Genomic DNA, 21,227 nt, shown 5'->3' with positions numbered 1-21,227 from the left:
ACATGTTACATTTTCTTGTAGAGTGAGAAGATTAAAAATTTCTGTCAGAAGAAATGGGAAAAAGAGAGAAATCATCTCATTAAGGGTGCAGTCAGCTTTAAAAAAAAAATAAGAAAAATTCTAACACTCCCCCACTCTAAAAAATAATAAAAAATGTGTCTAGATTTGGGCATTACTTTGACCAGAAGGAAGTACGCGATTGTATCAGCCTGCTGTTAGCGGCGTTACTCTGCTGCCATCTTGTGGTTGTTCATGGGAATCGCTGTGTTGTGATTTTATTTTTATTTTCTTTTGTTTTTAGCTCTGGTTTATGCTTTCAGTTCCAGGTTTTGCTGTCAGAATAGACACATTGCATTGTTTTCCTGCGTTTATACAACTCAGCGGACCAGACCAGAACAAAATTACATAGAAACCACGTAATGAAATGATTTTTTAATACAAACTGAACTGTTTTTGTTAATTGACTGTTTTGATTTTGCGCCTTTCCACCCATAAAACAAAGACATCTTCAAGGTGTTTTGATGAGGCCAAAATAGTGTGCAGAGGGCTAGTCTATAACAACCAATCAGAAGTCATCTTTCAACGTTTTGCCTACTACTGATTTCTGATTGGCTGCTATGGGTGACTCTACTTTCTCTACGTCCAAAGGATACAGCTGTGTGAGATCTTCTGCCATAGACATGACTGTACATTCCATCTGTACTTCTTTCTCATATGGATATCATCCATCAGATACACCTCTCCACCCCTGTGATGGTCTGTGGGAACTCATACCCGCTTGGGGTATGTTAGCATGTTTACCTAATAAAATTATTTAAAGTATACAGCAATGCCTTGGTGTCTGTTACTAAGAAATTATTCATTTATGAAGATATGTATTATATTACTGTCTCTGCTCCTTCCTCTATAACTCTCCTCCCCTGAAATACTCTGCTGGAGGACTCTGCTCCTTCCTCTATAACTCTCCTCCCCTGAAATACTCTGCTCTGCTGGAGGACTCTGCTCCTTCCTCTATAACTCTCCTCTCCTGAAATACTCTGCTGGAGGACTCTGCTCCTTCCTCTATAACTCTCCTCTCCTGAAATACTCTGCTGGAGGACTCTGCTCCTTCCTCTATAACTCTCCTCCCCTGAAATACTCTGCTGGAGGACTCTGCTCCTTCCTCTATAACTCTCCTCTCCTGAAATACTCTGCTGGAGGACTCTGCTCCTTCCTCCAGAACTCTCCTCTCCTGAAATACTCTGCTGGAGGACTCTGCTCCTTCCTCCAGAACTCTCCTCTCCTGAAATACTCTGCACTGCTGGAGGACTCTGCTCCTTCCTCTATAACTCTCCTCTCCTGAAATACTCTGCTCTGCCGGAGGACTCTGCTCCTTCCTCTATAACTCTCCTCTCCTGAAATACTCTGCTCTGCCGGAGGACTCTGCTCCTTCCTCTATAACTCTCCTCTCCTGAAATACTCTGCTCTGTCGGAGGACTCTGCTCCTTCCCCTATAACTCTCCTCCCATGAAATACTCTGCTCTGCTGGAGGACTCTGCTCCTTCCTCCAGAACTCTCCTCTCCAGGAGGACTTGCCCTTGACCCCCATCCATACAATAATTTGCCATCCACACTCCTCTAATAAAGACAGACAACGTTTCTTTTTTTTGGTTCTCAGAAATGTCAGTTTTTATTAACAATTTTAATGTGGTCGGTGACTAGATGTGACTTGGCTACTATAAGGGGCTCTACTAACAACAATGTGATATACTCTACTAATCTCTACTTTATATATTTTTAATTATATATACATCTTTTACATGTGAACTTATATAAAGAGGGTTGACGGCGTCGCCTGTGCCTTCGAGGGCTACGCGGGTCATTTTAAATTCCATGGTACCCCCCCGAGTACAACCCCTTGTTGACCGCTGCCTCATCCCCATGATATTGAAATCCATGTGAAACAAATGATGAGACCGGCCAAGAAAGGGTTAATCTTTTGCTGATCTCTAGGATGGAAATCCCTTTAAAATTACCCCATTGGACACAGAAATATATACACCAGGATGTCAATACAAACTGTAACCAGAAACCTAATTAACATCAGCTAATTACTAATCCAACCAGGACGCGATGACTCCGTGCCCTCCTGGCCGTTGTGGTGATTGATCGGGATTTCACTACAGGTCAGACTTGTTGAGCTTCCCACAGTAGATGATACATAATCATAAGTATAAACACAGGACACCTTCTCACAATAGCAGGGAGCTCCAGTAGAAACCGGCCACGTCTCCTGCATTGTACAGACGCCAATGTGATCAGCTCTTTCAATTAACATGTTGACATAGGAGGTGGAGCTGAAACAAGGGTTTCCCAACCTTTTCCAAGGGATTCTGCCCCCCCCCCACGTCACATAGATTTTCACGGTTTGTTAATAACTACAGCGTCCCAGAGTGGTGTAAGTTGTCATTTCTACGCTAGCCAATCCCCGCACAGGCTGAACCGTCAAACCCTCTTCCGAAGGTAACCTTCCCAGGATGCATGGCAACCTCCTACTACTACTGTCAAGGAACTGTGAATAGGCTGTGAAAAAATAAAACTGAACTCGAGAAGGTCTCAAAAATAATACAAAAAAAAAATAAAAAAATGTGAAGTTGGTTAATGTTAATGACAGAGGGCCGGACATACAAAAAAAAAATCTGTTCTTTATCCATATAAATACAAAAAAAAACTCCCGAAAACTTCATTGTGTCTCCATTTCCCGGAACAAAAAAAAAAATGGCGTACGATGCAGCACCATAGAGAAAAAAAATACGACGTACTGAAGACCAAAACGAAAACCGGTATTAAAAACTACAATTTGAGACTTGAGGGCCTGCAGGAACTCAAGAAGGTCTGAGGAATCAGGGGGGGGGGGGGGGCTGGTAGAATTGCCCCTCTGTTGCTCCTTCCAAAAATTGGCCAACATTGAAGGGACTTGGGTTTTTTATGGTTCCTGTTGGCCCCGGTGCATGCTGGGATTGCCGCTTAGGCCTCTGCGGAGTTAACAGAAACTAGGTATGCCTTTAACGGCCTTGCCGTTGGTGGCATAGGGGGTTGACGCTGTAGAAATATTGCCCTGGAGAGAGGCAGAAAGGGCAATACTTGTACTTTTTACGCAAAACATTTTGAGGAGCACACGAGATTTGCAGCTGCCTGGTGTGCCAAAAAATCGCATGTCCTCATTTTGTTAATCCATGTCCCATGTCTTCTTTTTTTTTGTTAGGAACAACTGGGGGTCAAGACTGCTTAAAGGAAGGAAGGGAGGCTTATGGTGGCATATTTCTTCTCGAGGGTCTATATGAGGCAATCCCATCTGATTTTAAAAAGCGAGGCCGAACTAGATACCCCTCGTGAGCCGTCCCTTGATCATATATAAAGGATCCTTTGAGAATACACGGTGCTCCCGGTGGGTAATGTTTGCATTGCATCGCATTGCAGCCACTCCTGTGGGGTGGAGGTCCATGTATCCTAGAGGAGGTCTACTTTCATTCTTGGTTTCTCCGAGAGTTCTTGCTAATTTCCAGCAGGGAAAAAAAAAAGGTACACGATGGTTCTATGCTTAACACAAAATTGTTATTTCATAAAAAAGGCATTAGCCGCACCAGAAGAACTTGCTGGGGACCTGGGAAGAATGCTCTCAGGGGGTGGATCATGAGAGCCTGGACGTCATAATGGAGTCAAGCCAAACAAAATGGCCAAAGTCAAGACTATCCTTTTTTTTCGGAAAGCAGCAACTATAACTAAACCTCTAAATGGAAGAAATGAACTCAAACAAATGACCTTATGTGTATCTAAAGAAATATATTGGCCAAAAAGTGGACTAAAGGCCTTAGTTTGTGTAGTCGTTTTAGACTTCCAATGAGAAACTTTCTTCAAGAGAAGCTTTTAGGTGAAGACCACCACTAGTGTCCATCTTGGTGACATTACGAATGTCTATAATTATGTAGTAATTTTAGACTTCCTTTGATTGAAATTAGAAGAAATTTCTCCAAGAGAAGCTTTTAGGTGAAGACCAACACCAACACTAGTGTTCATCTTGGTGACATGATGAAGGTCTATGGTTATGTAGTCAATTTAGAATTCCTTGGATTGAAATGAGAAATTTCTCCAAGAGAAGCCTTTAGGTGAGGACCAACACTAGTGTCCATCTTGGTGACATTATGAATGTCTATGGTTATGTAGTAATTTTAGACTTCCTTGGAGTAAAATTAGAAACTTCTCCAAGAGAAACTTTTACGTGAGAACTAACAGTAGTGTTCATCTTGGTGACATTACGAATGTCTATGGTTATGTCGTTATTTTAGACTTCCTTGGATTGAAATGAAAAATTTCTCCAAGAAAAGCTTTTAGGTGAAGACCAACACTAGTGTCCATATTGGTGACATTACGAACATCTATAGGTTATGTAGTAACTTTAGACTTCCTTTGATAGAAATTAGAAATTTCTCCAAGAGAAGCTTTTAGGTGAAGACCAACACCAACACTAGTGTCTATCTTGGTGACATGATGAAGGTCTATGGTTATGTAGTCAATTTTGACTTCCTTGGATTGAAATGAGAAATTTCTCCAAGTGAAGCTTTTAGGGGAGGACCAACACTAGCGTCCATCTTGGTGACATTACGAACATCTATGGTTATGTCGTTATTTTAGACTTCCTTGGATTGAAATGAGAAATTTCTCCAAGAGAAGCTTTTAGGTGAAGACCAACACCAACACTAGTGTTCATCTTGGTGACATTACGAATGTCTATGGTTATGTAGATAATTTAGACTTCCTTGGAGTAAAGCAAGAAACTTCTCCAAGAGAAGCTTCTAGGTAAGGACCGAAAGTCGTGTCCATCTTGGCGACATTGTGAATGTTTATGGTTGATGCAAAAAAACATGGTGTCCGCCAATCTGGTGGAACATTCACAACAAGCTGATGAAATTAAAAAGTACTTGTTTTTCAAGGATTCGAAGGCTGAACCAAGCTTTCGGTGGACTCCATGGTTGAGGTTTTTCTAGAATTTGCCTTCATGAACTTCTTTGTGCCACAATTAAAGCCCGGCCTGGCTATAGCTGTTGTTTAGAGAATGGGCAAGGTGTACATGATGATTGACTTGACCTGTCTTGGATCCACATTGGACGTCACTCCTCCCAGGTCCCCGGCTGTCTCTGGTTGATTAGGGGTGTTTCTCTGAGTCACTTTTTATTAAATTCTTTAAGGCGTTTTTGAGGCTGTTTTTGCTAGGAGACTTCACAGCGGCTCGGTGGGGCTTGTCCCCACCTTCGTCCCCCCTCAGTTCCATCTCGATGGTGTAGATCACCTTAGAGCTGCGGGGGGAATCTTCGTCTGCCTTTTGTGTACCTTCCCTGCCGGCTAATTGCTACTTCCTATCCTTGCGGGAGTCGCCTAGGCCTTTGGATTTCTTGTCGCTGGTGGACTTGAAGCTGCGGGTCTGGTCCAGCATGGAGAGGAGCGGGGCCTGGAAGAAAGGAGCGGCCTGCATATTTTAAAGAGAAAATGCGTTTCTGCTCCCCAAGGGCAAGAATTTGTTTAAAAACGTCAACTCACATTGCTTCTTACCTGTCGTGAGCCTTTGGAGCCCTTTGAGAGCTTGTGGAGCTTTCCTCTTTCCAGCGCGCTGCAAAAACAAGAACCAGATATGAAGGGAAGACCAGAACGGGAATGTGACAATTGTCTTTTCTCATTGTTGCGTTAAAACCTTGGCTTTTGTTTCAGATGTCCCTCAAGTGACCTAAGCACAAAGTCCATGTTACCTGCAGCAGAGAATTATAGGCAAGAGGGCAGAGGAGGCCATTGATAGTTGAACGGTTTTCTCTTTCCTCATGGTAATAATGTAACCACAGAACACTAGCTGCTAAGGAACAAAGTAGGCCTCCTACAGGGTAGTCAGGGCTGTGACTGTAACCAGGGCCATTTTTTAAGGTAGGGCAAAAGGGGGAGCTGCTCTGGGCCCTGTCATTGTTGTGGGGCCCAAAGCAGCTGCCTCATACCTGCCAACGACCCCAGTTTAAATTCCCTTGTCCCTTGATGTTTTAGCCCCGTGCTGTGTCCTGATATCTCAGTGTGAAGTTCTGTTACTAATGCTGCCCAGCTCTGCCCTATTGTTGTGTACAGATGACTCACCTGCACACCCTGTGTTTACATGCAAATACCGGCATTGATATGTAAACAGTGGCAGCATTCATATGTAAATAGGGGTGGTATGCATATGTATATCATGCCTCCCTGAGGTCATATTCACCATCACCTATTCTGAATGCTGCCCACTGGGCAAATAAAGGGGCATGCTTGAAAGTCCTGCCTACAATTGCGGTCATTAAGCCTACCATCAGTCTGTTCTGCAAAGATAACTCCTCTTTATATTGGTAGTCGGTAAAAAAAATCAGCATTGCCATTGATCGATCGAGAACAAAACTGCATGGAGGGGGGAGAGCCTAAGATTTTTTTTGCCCAGGGTCCAATCAATATTAAAGATGGCCCCCAGCTTGAGGGCTAATTCACCAGAGAGGAGAATGAACTCCTGATGCTTTGGACCTACCTGAGCTCCCTCTGTACTCGGATTTGTCGTCTTAGCCAGCAGTAACGGATGAGGTAAGCCAGGAGAGCCACAATGATTACCAGGATCAGCGCAGCTCCAATGATGATACCAAGGATCATCCCGGCACGGACTGGAGCTATGGGAGCACAAAGAACATGGAGGTCAATGAGCTGCAATCAACACAAAAAAGCTTACACTGCATAACCTTTAACCCCCCCCCCCCCCATTGAGGTGTCTGTTAAAGGCTCAGATCGTGCCACCTGATTGGTTAGTGTTCAGTGTTTACAGTGTTGCAGTTACAACAATATTCGTGTATGGCCACCCTATATTAGTGGTAATTGTACGACCCCCCAACATTGGTGGTCAATGGAGAAGGACCCCCTTCCATTGATGGTCAGTGTAGTGTCCCCCTACATTGATGGTCAGTGTAGTGTCCCCCTACATTGATGGTCAATAGAGAAGGACCCCCTTCCAGTGATGGTCAGTGTAGTGTCCCCCTACATTGGTGGTTAGTGTAGTGTCCCCCTACATTGATGGTCAATAGAGAAGGACTCCCTTACATTGATGGTCAATAGAGAAAAAAACCCTTACATTGATGGTCAGTATAGTGTCCCCCTACATTGATGGTCAATAGAGAAGGACCCCTTCCTTTGATGGTCAGTGTAGTGTCCCCTTACATTGATGGTCAATGGAGAAGGACCCTTCCATTGATGGTCAGTGTAGTGTCCCTTTACATTGATGGTCAATGGAGAAGGACCCCCTTTACATTGATGGTCAGTGTAGTGTCCCCTTTACATTGAAGGCCAATAGAGAAGGACCCCCTCACATTGATGGTCAGTGTAGTGGCCCATTACATTGATGGTCAATAGAGAAGGACCCCTTCACATTGATGGTCAGTGTAGTGGCCCATTACATTGATGGTCAATAGAGAAGGACCCCCTTACATTGGTGGTTAGTGTAGTGTCCTCCTTACATTGATGGCCAATAGAGAAGGACCCCCTCACATTGATGGTCAGTGTAGTGGCCCATTACATTGATGGTCAATGGAGAAGGACCCCCTTACATTGGTGGTTAGTGTAGTGTACTCCTTACATTGATGGTCAATAGTGAAGGACCCCCTAACATTGATGATCAATAGAGAAGGACCCCCTTATATTGGTGGTTAGTGTAGTGTCCCCTTACATTGATGGTCAATGGAGAAGGACCCCTTCCATTGATTGTTAGTATAGTGTCCCCCTACACTGATGGTCAATAGAGAAGAACCCCCTTACATTGATGGTCAGTATAGTGTCCTCCTTACATTGATGGTCAATGGAGAAGGACTCCCTTACATTGATGGTCAGTGTAGTGTCCCCCTACATTGATGGTCAATAGAGAAGGACCCCCTTACATTGATGGTTAGTGTAGTGGCCCATTACATTGATGGTCAATGGAGAAGGGCCTCTTACATTGGTGGTCAGTGTCATGTCCCCTTACATTGGTGGTCAGTGTAATGACCCCTTATATTGGCGGTCAGTGTAGTTTGCCCCGACATTGGAGATTAGTGCGATGCTCTGTCAGTGGGAGAAGGACCTTATACATTGGTTGTCAGTATAAAGGGCCCCCCTCACACTGGTGGCCAGTGGGAAGAATACCCTAAAAATGTATGATCAATGATAAGAATGTCCCACTAAAAAGCTAAACTGAAAGAAAAGAACACTGGAGTCACTTATGACTTATCTGAGAGGCAGAAACTGCGGAAGGAACCCTTTGAAACCTCTTGAGGAACTCTAGTGTTCCACGGGATCCTGGTTGAGAAAGCCCGGTCAACGTCCTTTGGTCTGGTGACAACAAGGTTTGTTGTCCAGGTGTCACAAGCAGGGGCGTCGGGAGGGGGGCTAGGGGGGGGCTGGAGCCCTGAATAGGTCCCTGAAAAGCCCGAATCTAATGATTGCAGGTCTTTATTGTTAGCCCCCGGTCACAAGGACAGGAAGTAAGATGAATTTCTGCAACAAGAAAACCTTGACTGAATAGTTTACTCTTCCCAAGCCAATCCAAACCTAAAAACAAGAATTCTTGGGCTAATCTCAGGTATGTCCCCAAAAATTCTGGAAACTTACCTTTATCATAGACAAGCAGGTGGACGTAGGATGACTTCCCCACCACATCGGGCGGATTCTTTACATCACAGGTGAAGGTTCCGTTGTCACTATAGTCCAGGTTGTGGATAATGATGGATCCATCTTTGCTCCTTGGATAGCCAACCCATTCGATGCGGTCTTTAAAGAGCCCCGTGTCATCTATATGGGCTTCTCCCTTGGCATAGTGGAATATCTAAAGAGGGAAAGAGACATCAGGGTCCAGTTATGTGGGTGTTGAGTTGCATTGTGTTGCACAGGCCCTGTTAATTTTCTATGGACCATCAACACACGTCCTCAGACCAGGTTGTGGATGATGATGGATCCATCTTCACTCCTTGGATAGCCAACCCACTCGATGCGATCTTTGAATAGACCATGCATTTGGGTATTCACAGCTTTCTGGGGTGATGAAAGGTCAGGTACGTTGACTAGACATTTGCGTTTCGTTTAGTTCTGAATCAATATTCGGATGAAATTTTCATATTTACCGGATATATCCGAATTTCCGAATTACAAAAATTTGGATTAATTCGATATTTTTTATTCAAATTCGTATCAAATATTTTAAATCGATTGGGGAAATTTAAATCCAGTTAAAAATAAATAAATGAAACTAAACTAAACTAAACATATCTTGTTACAAATGCAATGAAATTAAATTAGTAGCTTAACGAAGAGATACCAATTTATTGTTCTGCACATGTCTAGCATTGACCTTCGTTGGGGATCAGAGATGTTGCTGGACCCCAGTGAAGGTCATCACACCTTGGCCTATGTTGGGTGGTCGTGGACCTCGCTGTGTTGGCCTTCGTTGGGGATCAGGGATGTTGCTGAACCACAATGAAGGTCAGATCACCTTGGTCTATGTTGGGAGCTCATGGACCTCGCTGTGTTGGCCTTCATTGGGGATAAGGAATGTTGCTGGACCCCAGTGAAGGTCAGCACACCTTGGCCTATGTTGGGTGGTCATGGACCTCGCTGTGTTGACCTTCATTGGGGATTATGGATGTTGCTGGACCACAACGAATGTCAGCAAACCTTGGTCTATGTTGGGTGGTCATGGACCTCGCTGTGTTGGCCTTCATTGGAGAGCGGGGATATTGCTGGACCACAATGAAGGTCAGCACACCTTGGCCTATGTTGGGAGGTCATGGACCTCGCTGAGTTGACCTTCATTGGGCATCAGGGATGTTGCTGGACCCCAGTCAAGGTCAGCATACCTTGGTCTATGTTGGGAGGTCATGGACCTCGCTGTGTTGGCCTTCATTGGGGATCAGAGATGTTGCTGGACCCCAGTGAAGGTCAGCATACCTTGGTCTATGTTGGGTGGTCGTGGACCTTGCTGTGTTGGCCTTCATTGGGGATCAGGGATGTTGCTGGACCCTAACGAAGGTCAGCACACCTTGGCCTATGTTGGGCGGTCATGGACCTCGCTGTGTTGGCCTTCATTTGGGATCATGGATGTTGCTGGACCCCATTGAAGGTCATTGCACCTTGGCCTATGTTCGGCGGTCAAGGACCTCGCTGTGTTGGCCTTCATTGGGGATCAGAGATGTTGCTGGACCCCAGTGAAGGTCAGCACACCTTGGCCTACGTTGGACCCTGCTGTGTTGGCCTTCATTGGAGGTCCTTTAGAAATTAATAGGATACCCACATGCAAATGCACTGCATGCCACCAACGCACATCAGTGCACAGAACAACAGTGGGAATGGGCCCTTCGAAGAACCGGTCACTGAAGGGGGCCACCTGACTATGTTCCGCCATGATTCTAAAATACATTATATAATTTGGTGGCGGCCTTACCGAATACGTGTCCCGAGAATTGTCTGGCTGGAAGTGCCAGCTTACTGAGATGTCATCTGAGATCCATTCGCTGGACCAGAATGTGCAGGAGAGGTGGACCTTTGACGCCACATTGCCATAGATCTCCCGATCAGTGAAGACTTCAATGGTCAGGGCCGGAGAAAGGGCTGAGGAGGGTAGAAAATAAAAAGACATCAGACAAGACAAGAACCAATCAGTGTGGAGCAGATAGAGTGAAGTGTGTCCATTAGATCTATATTTAAGGAGAACTCCATCCAAAACTGATATTCCAGTCATAAGTGAGATCTATTATAAGGGGTTCCCACCATCCCTGTGCTGAGTTCCCGGGTCTGTACACCCGCTGTGCCCATTATGAGGGGTTCTCACCATCCCTGTGCTGAGTTCCCGGGTCTGTACACCCGCTGTGCCCATTATGAGGGGTTCCCACCATCCCTGTGCTGAGTTCCCAGGTCTGTACACCCGCTGTGCCCATTATGAGGGGTTCCCACCATCCCTGTGCTGAGTTCCCGGGTCTGTACACCCGCTGTGCCCATTATGAGGGGTTCTCACCATCCCTGTGCTGAGTTCCCGGGTCTGTACACCCGCTGTGCCCATTATGAGGGGTTCTCACCATCCCTGTGCTGAGTTCCCGGGTCTGTACACCCGCTGTGCCCATTATGAGGGGTTCTCACCATCCCTGTGCTGAGTTCCTGGGTCTGTACACCCGCTGTGCCCATTATGAGGGGTTCTCACCATCCCTGTGCTGAGTTCCCGGGTCTGTACACCCGCTATGCCCCATTATGAGGGGTTCCCACCATCCCTGTGCTGAGTTCCCGTGTCTGTACGCCCATTATGAGGGGTTCCCACCATCCCTGTGCTGAGTTCCCGGGTCTGTACACCCGCTATGCCCCATTATGAGGGGTTCCCACCATCCCTGTGCTGAGTTCCCGTGTCTGTACGCCCATTATGAGGGGTTCCCACCATCCCTGTGCTGAGTTCCCGGGTCTGTACACCCGCTGTGCCCATTATGAGGGGTTCTCACCATCCCTGTGCTGAGTTTCCGGGTCTGTACACCCGCTGTGCCCATTATGAGGGGTTCCCACCATCCCTACACTGGGTTCCTAGGTCTAGGACACACAAGTGGGGACACCCAAAACTTCCAGGTAGACAGGAACGGAGTCAGGAATTCTGACAGGGATTTCTCACTGTTGAGGTATCCAGAACAAATAACAGTCAGATGCTGATCAGGCCCGCATGCTCCACCAGTTACTAAAATATCTATCCCTGTGCTGAGTTCCCGGGTCTGTAGACCTGCTGTGCCCATTATGAGGAGTTTCCACCATCCCTGTGCTGAGTTCCCGGGTCTGTACACCCGCTGTGCCCATTATGAGGGGTTCCCACCATCCCTGTGCTGAGTTCCCGGGTCTGTACACCCGCTGTGCCCATTATGAGGGGTTCCCACCATCCCTGTGCTGAGTTCCCGAGTCTGACAGGACAACAATAAATCTCCTGATGAGGCAACAATTCCCCGTAAGGGCTCTCAGTTCCGCATTCCATACGAAACAGAATATAAGTCAACAAAACTTCTGGGTTTTCCACTGCTGGTTACTCAGCGATGACTACATGAAGACTATGATACACCAAGAAGTGAGAAGAGATCTCCCCAAAGTCTGTTATCCTTTCACACAGTTGTCCCCAGAACAAGTGTCCCCATCGGTGAATTCCCCCACTTCCTGCTCTCCTTACAACTCAACATTTTGGATTTTCCGTCACTTCCTGTCACCAGGAGAAACAGAGAGACTTCCTCTGCCCACAGGGGGCACAGAGAGCAATAAAAACCAGGAAGGGGTTCCAACCCCCAAACTGCTCCCCTCCAAAAACTCAAATACATTTTTTTCTTTGTCAATCTACATTTGCATATTTTTATCTAATAAGGATTTTAAACTAACCCAATAAATGTTATATACATTATATTACACACGTATAATATATATTTTATATTTATATTATTTAATGAATATTGTACATTTGTATCATATAAGGAATATTATACCTGTATATTAATTATAAGTATTATATTTATATTATCAAAAAAATATATAGTTATTTAATAGATAATATTTATATTACATAATGGCTATTATACATTTATATAATGTTTTACATATTATCCATTTAAAATAACTAATAGATATTATACATTTATATCATATATTGTAAATTACACATTTGTGTAATATACTGAATATTATATATTATATAATACTTAGTATACAGTTACATTATATGGTGATCATATAATCAATTTTCTGCATTTAACCTAATAGGTGGTTATTCAAATATATCATATACATTTTTTTTTATTACATTTGTGTTATATAATGAATATTATATTTAAATTCTGTTATATAATACAGATTATTTGGTTATGTTGAATATTGAATAATATACAGTTCTCTCATATAAGAAATATTATTTATTTATATTATTTAATAGATATTTTATATTAATATGATATATTACATTGTACACATTTATATTATATGATACAGATATTTTACATTGATATCATATATGTGTACATTTATATTATACCATACATATTTTTTTGTTACATCATATAATAAATATTATACAGTTCTCTAATATAATACATATTATACATTTCTATCATATTATAAATATTATACATATTATATATTTATATTATCTAATAGATATTTTAGACAGTTGCTTTATTTCATGAATATTAAACATTTATATAATATATATTTTTTTTTTTACACATTTGTATAATATACTGAATATTATATATTATATAGTACTTAGTATACAGTTACATTATATGGTGATCATATAATACATTTTCTGCATTTAACCTAATAGGTGGTTTTCAATTATATCATATATATAAAAAAAAAAAATGGTATTCCATTTATGTTATATAATGAATATTATATTTGAATTCTGTTATATAATACAGATTATTCGGTTAAGTTACATAAAGAATAATATATATTTCTCTCATATAAGAAATATTATTTATTTATATTATTTAATAGATATTTTACATTAATATGATATATTACATTGTACACATGTAAATTATATAATACAGATTTTTTTTGTTACATCATATAACAAATTTTATACCGTTCTCTAATATAATAAATATTATATATTTCTACCATAGAATAAATATTATACATTTCTATCATATAATAAATATTATACAGTTTTCTCATATAAAAAATATTATACTTTTCTGTCATATAATACATTTTATAGGTTTCTATCATATAATAAATATTATACCTTTCTCTCATATAATAAATATTATACTTTGTCTATCGTACAATAAATATTATACAATTTTCTAATATCAGTTCTCTTGTATAATAAATATTATATATTTTTCTCATATAATAAATATTATAAAGTTCTCTCATATAATACATATTATACAGTTTTCTCATATAATAAATATTATAGTTTTCTATCATATAATAAATATTATACAGTCCTCTAATATAATAAATAGTAATAATTTCTCTCATATAATAAATATTATACCTTTCTCTCATATAATAAATATTATACTTTTCTATCGTACAATAAATATTATACAGTTTTCTCATATAATAAATATTATACCGTTCTCTAATATCAGTTCTCTCATATAATAAATATTATATATTTTTCTCATATAATAAATATTATAAAGTTCTCTCATATAATAAATATTATACTTTTCTATCATATAATAAATATTATACAGTTCTCTAATATAATAAATATTATATATTTCTCTCATATAATAAATATTATAATTTTCTATCATATAATACATTTTATATCACACATGAACATTATTATAAAATATAAATTTGTGAACTATTTGCAAATAGTATACCATTGAAATTATATAAAGTTCTCTAATCTAATAAATATTATATATTTTTCTCATATAATAAATATTATAAAGTTCTCTCATATAATAAATATTATACTTTTCTATCATATATTACATTTTATATCACACATGAACATTATTATAAAATATAAATGTGTGAACTATTTGTAAATACCATTGAAATTATATAAAGTTCTCTAATATAATAAATATTATATATTTCTATCATATAATAAATATTATACAGTTTTCTCATATAATAGATATTATACTTTTCTATCATATAATAAATTTTATATCACACGTGAACATTATTATAAAATATAAATTTGTGAACTATTTGTAAATACCATTGCAATTAAATCTCTGATTGGCTCGGGAGATGACACATCCTCTGTTATTGGTTAGATTTTGGGTCATTGACTTTGATGGTATGGGGAAGCCTGAACTCCCAGAATCCTCTGCCCCCCTCTTCCTCTTGCCATGGCACACTGCTTGCCCCCCCTGCCATGGCACACTTCTTGCCCCCCTGCCATGGCACACTGCTTTCCCCCCTGCCATGGCACACTGCTTGCCCCCCCTGCCATGGCACACTTCTTGCCCCCCTGCCATGGCACACTTCTTGCCCCCCTGCCATGGCACACTGCTTTCCCCCCTGCCATGGCACACTGCTTGCCCCCCGGTTTGGCACACTTCTTGCCCCCCCTGCCACGGCACACTTGTTGCCCCCCCTGTTTCAGCACACTGCTTGCCCCCCGGTTTGGCACACTTCTTGCCCCCCCTGCCACGGCACACTTGTTGCCCCCCCTGTTTCAGCACACTGCTTGCCCCCCGGTTTGGCACACTTCTTGCCCCCCCTGCCACGGCACACTTGTTGCCCCCCCTGTTTCAGCACACTGCTTGCCCCCCTGCCATGGCACACTTCTTGCCCCCCCTGCCATGGCACACTTCTCCCCCCCCCCCTGCCATGGCACTCTTCTTGCCCCCCCCCCGCCACGGCACACTTGTTGCCCCCCCTGTTTCAGCATACTGCTTGCCCCCCGGTTTGGCACACTGCTTGCCCCCCGGGTTCCATGGGCAGACACTGGTCACCTCCCCTCCTCTGCCCTGGTGGCGCCGGGCTCTATGTAAAGTGCCAACCGACCACAGAAACGCGATCCCAAGGCTTCATGTACACACAGCCTACTTTGACCGCGGTGAAAAAAAACCCGCAAAGGTTTGGCGACGGAACGGAGAAAGGCGAACTTACTGAGAGCGAAGACGGCGGCCAGGGCCAGCAGGTGTCGCGGATTCCTGGGGGCTTCCATTTTTTTTTTGGTCGTCCTGTAACGGTTGTGATTCCCGGAATTTCGTTGGGGGGCCGCTCAGAGCCCCGGTAACCCTTCGGATTCCTCCTGAGATGGAATAAGGGATGGAGGGGGATTCTGGATTATAAACCCCAAGGGGCGGGGCTCAGAGAGCTCTGCCGAACTTCTGACCAATCAGGAGGCAGGGCCTGGAGGGGAAAGTGGGTGCTGAAGCTGACAGAGAGAGAAGTCCGAGGAGCGGCCTGGACAATGACGGGCGTTTGTTCTCCGGGGGGGGGGGGGGGGGGGGAGGGGGGCAGCCAAGAGACGTTCAATGGATTAAACTCAGCACAAATCAGGCAGATCTCTCTCTCTACGGGTGACGAGAGGGTCAGATTGGACGCCCAATTATTGACGTTATTGACGGGGTTAAACTATCAGTATCAGCAAAAAAGCAGATCTAAAGATCACCATGCAATCCAATCTAGGCTGGCCATACACCATACAATCTGATTGTACAGGGGTAGATCCACACACAAATAGATGGGCGCAGCGTATGTGAGATACGCTACGCCGCTGCAACTTACTTTAGGCCGGTTCGAATCCCCAAAGAATTTGCGCCGCAAGTTACGGCGGCGTAGTCTATCTCTGGCGGCGTAACGGCGCGGAATTCAAATCGGCGATTAGGGGGGCGCGTTTCATTTAAATGAAGCGCGTCCTCCGCGCCGAATGAACTGCGCATGCGCCGTCCCTAAATTTCCCGCCGTGCATTGCGCTAAATGACGTCGCAAGGACGTAATTTTTTTTTAACATAGACTTACGTACATCCCGATTCACGGACGACTTACGCAAACCAAAAAAAAAAAATTTCAAAATAAACGCGGGAGCGACGGCCATACTTAACATGGCAGGTCTAACTATACGCGACGAAATACCAGCGCTAACTATACGCCGGAAAAAGCCGACTAGAGACGCCGTAAAAAAAAATGCGACGGGCGCTCGTACGTTCGTGGATCGTCGGAAATAGCTAATTTGCATACTCGACGCGGAAAACGACGTGAACGCCACCCAGCGAACGCCGAAGAATTGCATCTTAGATCCCGAAGGCGTACGCCTGTCGGATCTAACCCAGATGCCGTCGTATCTTGGTTTGAGGATTCAAAATAAAGATACGACGCGGGAAATTTGAAAGTACGCCGGCGTATCAGTAGATACGCCGGCGTACTCGCTTTGTGGATCTGCCCCACAGTCTCTATACAATCTTCTTCAATCTCACCACAACAGTTACAATCTGATTGTACAATCTTCTTTAAGATTACATCATACAATCTGATTGTACAATATCATTTGGGCTGACCATACACTATACACAGTCTGATTGTACAATCTTCTTTAAGATTATCATGCATCATACAATCTGATTGGACAACCTCCATTAGATCTACCATGAATATGATATAGCTCCAGGGCTTGTCTGATTGGATACAAATTGATTGGATTGTATCGTATTGATATTAAATGGAGACGGTGGCTTTAAGGCTGACCATACACCATACAATCTGATTCCAGACAGGGAGGACCGCCCCCCTCCACTGCTCAGCCCAGGAGGGAGAACCGCCCAGCGCCCACCTCCACTGCTCAGCCAATGAGGGAGGACCACCCACCTCCACTGATCAGCCAAGGAGGAAGGACCGCCCACCTCCACTGCTCAGCCAATGAGGGAGGACCGCCCACCTGCACTGCTCAGCCAATAAGGGAGGACCGCCCACCTCCACTGCTCAGCCCAGGAGGGAGGACCGCCCACCTCCACGGCTCAGCCCAGGAGGAAGGACTGCCCACCTCCACTGCTCAGCCCAGGAATAAGGACCGCCCACCTCCACTGCTCAGCCCAGGAATAAGGACCGCCCACCTCCACTGCTCAGCCCAGGAGGGAGGACCGCCCACCTCCACTGCTCAGCCCAGGAGGGAGAACCGCCCACCTCCACTGCTCAGCCCAGGAGGGAGGACCGCCCACCTCCACTGCTCAGTCCAGGAGGGAGGACCGCCCACCTCCACTGCTCAGCCCAGGAGGGAGGACCGCCCACCTCCACTGCTCAGCCCAGGAGGAAGGACCGCCCACCTCAACTGCTCAGCCCAGGAGGGAGGACCGCCCACCTCCACTGCTCAGTCCAGGAGGAAGGACCGCCCACCTCCACTGCTCAGCCCAGGAGGGAGGACCGCCCACCTCCACTGCTCAGCCCAGGAGGGAGGACCGCCCACCTCCACTGCTCAGCCCAGGAGGGAGGACCGCCCACCTCCACTGCTCAGCCCAGGAGGAAGGACCGCCCACCTCAACTGCTCAGCCCAGGAGGGAGGACCGCCCACCTCCACTGCTCAGTCCAGGAGGAAGGACCGCCCACCTCCACTGCTCAGCCCAGGAGGGAGGACCGCCCACCCCCACTGCTCAGCACAGGAGGGAGGACCGCCCATCTCCACTGCTCAGCCCAGGAGGGAGGACCGCCCACCTCCACTGCTCAGCCCAGGAGGGAGGACCGCCCACCTCCACTGTTCAGCCCAGGAGGGAGGACCGCCCACCTCCACTGCTCAGCCCAGGAGGGAGGACCGCCCACCTCCACTGCTCAGCCCAGGAGGAAGGACCGCCCACTTCAACTGTTCAGCCCAGGAGGGAGGACCGCCCACCTCCACTGCTCAGCCCAGGAGGGGGAACCGCCCACCTCCACTGCTCAGCCCAGGAGGGAGGACCGCCCACCTCCACTGCTCAGCCCAGGAGGAAGGACCGCCCACCTCCACTGCTCAGCCAAGGAGGAAGGACTGCCCACCTCCACTACTCAGCCCAGGAGGGAGGACCGCCCACCTCCACTGCTCAGCCCAGGAGGAAGGACCGCCCACCTCCGCTGCTCAGCCCAGGAGGAAGGACCGCCCACCTCCACTGCTCAGCCCAGGTGGGAGGACCGCCCATCTCCACTGCTCAGCCCAGGAGGAAGGACCACCCACCTCCACTGCTCAGCCCAGGAGGGAGGACCGCCCACCTCCACTGTTCAGCCCAGGAGGAAGGACCGCCCACCTCCACTGCTCAGCCCAGGAGGGAGGACCGCCCACCTCCACTGCTCAGCCCAGGAGGGAGGACCACCCACCTCCACTGCTCTGCCCAGGAGGAAGGACCGCCCACCCCCACTGCTCAGCCTAGGAGGAAGGACCGCCCACCTCCACTGCTCAGCCTAGGAGGGAGGACCGCCCACCTCCACTGCTCAGCCCAGGAGGGAGGACCGCCCACCTCCACTGCTCAGCCCAGGAGGAAGGACCGCCCACCTCCACTGCTCAGCCCAGGAGGGAGGACTGCCCACCTCCACTGCTCAGCCCAGGAATAAGGACCGCCCACCTCCACTGCTCAGCCCAGGAATAAGGACCGACCACCTCCACTGCTCAGCCCAGGAGGGAGGACCGCCCAGCGCCCACCTCCACTGCTCAGCCCAGGAGGGATGACCGCCCACCTCTACTGCTCAGCCCAGGAGGAAGGACCGCCCACCTCCACTGCTCAGCCCAGGAGGAAGGACCACTCACCTCCACTGCTCAGCCAAGGAGGGAGGACCGCCCACCTCCACTGCTCAGCCCAGGAGGGAGGACCGCCCATCTCCACTGCTCAGCCAAGGAGGAAGGACCGCCCACCTCCACTGCTCAGCCCAGGAGGGAGAACCGCCCACCTCCACTGCTCAGCCCAGGAGGGAGGACCGCCCATCTCCACTGCTCAGCCCAGGAGGGAGAACCGCCCACCTCCACTGCTCAGCCCAGGTAGAAGGACCGCCCATCTTCACGGCTCAGCCCAGGAGGGAGAACCGCCCACCTCCACTGCTCAGCCCAGGAGGGAGAACCGCCCACCTCCCCTGCTCAGCCCTGGAGGGAGGACCGCCCATCTCCACTGCTCAGCCCAGGAGGGAGGACCGCCCACCTCCACTGCTCAGCCCAGGAGGAAGGACCGCCCACATCCACTGCTCAGCCCAGGAGGAAGGACCGCCCACCTCCACGGCTCAGCCCAGGAGGGAGGACCGACAACCTCCACTGCTCAGCCCAGGAGGGAGAACCGCCCACCTCCACTGCTCAGCCCAGGAGGGAGAACCGCCCACCTCCACTGCTCAGCCCAGGAGGGAGGACCGCCCACCTCCACTGCTCAGCCCAGGAGGGAGAACCGCCCACCTCCACTGCTCAGCCCAGGAGGGAGGACCGCCCACCTCCACTGCTCAGCCCAGGAGGGAGAACCGCCCACCTCCGCTGCTCAGCCCAGGAGGGAGGACCGCCCATCTCCACTGCTCAGCCCAGGAGGAAGGACCGCCCACCTCCACTGCTCAGCCCAGGAGGAAGGACCGCCAACCTCCACTGCTCAGCCCAGGAGGAAGGACCGCCCACCTCCACTGCTCAGCCCAGGAGGGAGAACCGCCCACCTCCCCTGCTCAGCCCAGGAGGAAGGACCGCCCACCTCCACGGCTCAGCCCAGGAGGGAGGACCGACAACCTCCACTGCTCAGCCCAGGAGGAAGGACCGCCCACCTCCACGGCTCAGCCCAGGAGGGAGGACCGCCCATCTCCACTGCTCAGCCCAGGAGGAAGGACCGCCCACCTCCACTGCTCAGCCCAGGAGGAAGGACCGCCAACCTCCACTGCTCAGCCCAGGAGGAAGGACCGCCCACCTCCACTGCTCAGCCCAGGAGGGAGAACCGCCCACCTCCACTGCTCAGCCCAGGAGGGAGGACCGCCCACCTCCACTGCTCAGCCCAGGAGGGAGGACCGCCCACCTCCGCTGCTCAGCCCAGGAGGGAGAACCGCCCACCTCCGCTGCTCAGCCCAGGAGGGAGGACCGCCCATCTCCACTTTTTTTTACCAAAAATAGGTATAAGAATACGTATCGGCCTAAACTGAGGGAAAAAAAATTATATATGTTTTTGGGGGATATTTATTATAGCAAAAAGAAAAAAATATTGCATTTTTTTCAAAATTGTCGCTCTATTTTTGTTTATAGCGCAAAAAATAAAAACCGCAGAGGTGATCAAATACCACCAAAAGAAATCTCTATTTGTGGGGAAAAAAGGACGCCAATTTTGTTTGGGAGACACGTGACACGACCGCGCAATTGTCAGTTAAAGTGACGCAGTGCGAATCGCAAAACCTGGCCTGGGCATTTAGCTGCCTAAAGGTCCGGGTCTTAAAGTGGTTAATAAAGTGATCTGATGAATAAAGAGAACCTGTCTAGGCAGGTCACTTTAATTCCATTCTCTATGCAGAGAATCAGCTCCGCCCACCATTCTGAGCTCCATAGAAGAACACAGAGGAAGGATGGGGAGTTCCCCTTTAATAAAATGTTCCATAATCTGGGTTGGGGGAGGGACACACTGGAGGGGGCGGAGCCTCGGTGACTGTACAGCCACACCCGCCGCCGGAGGTGCACGCCCCCCTCCGTGTGACGTCTGGGAGGGGAACCCAGCGCAGGCCACGCCCCTGTCCGCTCACCGGCCAGTAAGAGCGGGAGGGGGGCGTGGAGATATTAGGAC

General features: G+C 47.0%; 1 protein-coding gene across 3 annotated transcripts; it reads right to left on the bottom strand.

Annotated features, from left to right (window-relative positions):
* Positions 1–1,640: 1,640 nt before the first annotated feature.
* Positions 1,641–15,819, bottom strand: MPZ (myelin protein zero). 3 transcript variants are annotated; one of them, XM_040333593.1, is made up of 6 exons: positions 15,652–15,819; positions 10,490–10,656; positions 8,665–8,878; positions 6,566–6,701; positions 5,575–5,644; positions 1,641–5,485 (listed from the first exon to the last, which is right to left on the bottom strand). In XM_040333593.1, the coding sequence occupies exons 1-6, from the start codon at positions 15,707–15,709 to the stop codon at positions 5,387–5,389; spliced, it is 744 nt and encodes a 247-aa protein (XP_040189527.1). In that variant the 5' UTR covers positions 15,710–15,819; the 3' UTR covers positions 1,641–5,386. The 3 variants fall into 3 exon arrangements, with proteins under 3 accessions (XP_040189527.1, XP_040189526.1, XP_040189528.1); XM_040333592.1 differs by having other exon boundaries at positions 1,641–5,503; positions 5,587–5,644; XM_040333594.1 differs by having other exon boundaries at positions 5,587–5,644.
* Positions 15,820–21,227: the final 5,408 nt, after the last annotated feature.

The sequence above is a fragment of the Rana temporaria genome, chromosome 13, assembly GCF_905171775.1.
Source record: "Rana temporaria chromosome 13, aRanTem1.1, whole genome shotgun sequence".
NCBI lineage: Eukaryota > Metazoa > Chordata > Amphibia > Anura > Ranidae > Rana > Rana temporaria.
The sequence above is the reverse complement of the archived record's forward strand: the minus strand, read 5'-3'. Positions and strand labels throughout refer to the sequence as shown.

What these genes read in the sequence shown, in the direction of transcription:
- MPZ (XM_040333592.1), bottom strand. Translation starts at nt 15,709, where the DNA reads ATGGAAGCCCCCAGGAATCCGCGACACCTGCTGGCCCTGGCCGCCGTC. An exon ending in CCTGCTTGTCTATGATAAAG is followed by an intron (nt 6,702 to 8,664) that starts GTAAGTTTCCAG and finishes GTGCTCCCATAG; the next exon opens with CTCCAGTCCGTGCCGGGATG. An exon ending in CGAGTACAGAGGGAGCTCAG is followed by an intron (nt 5,645 to 6,565) that starts GTAGGTCCAAAG and finishes TTGTTTTTGCAG; the next exon opens with CGCGCTGGAAAGAGGAAAGC.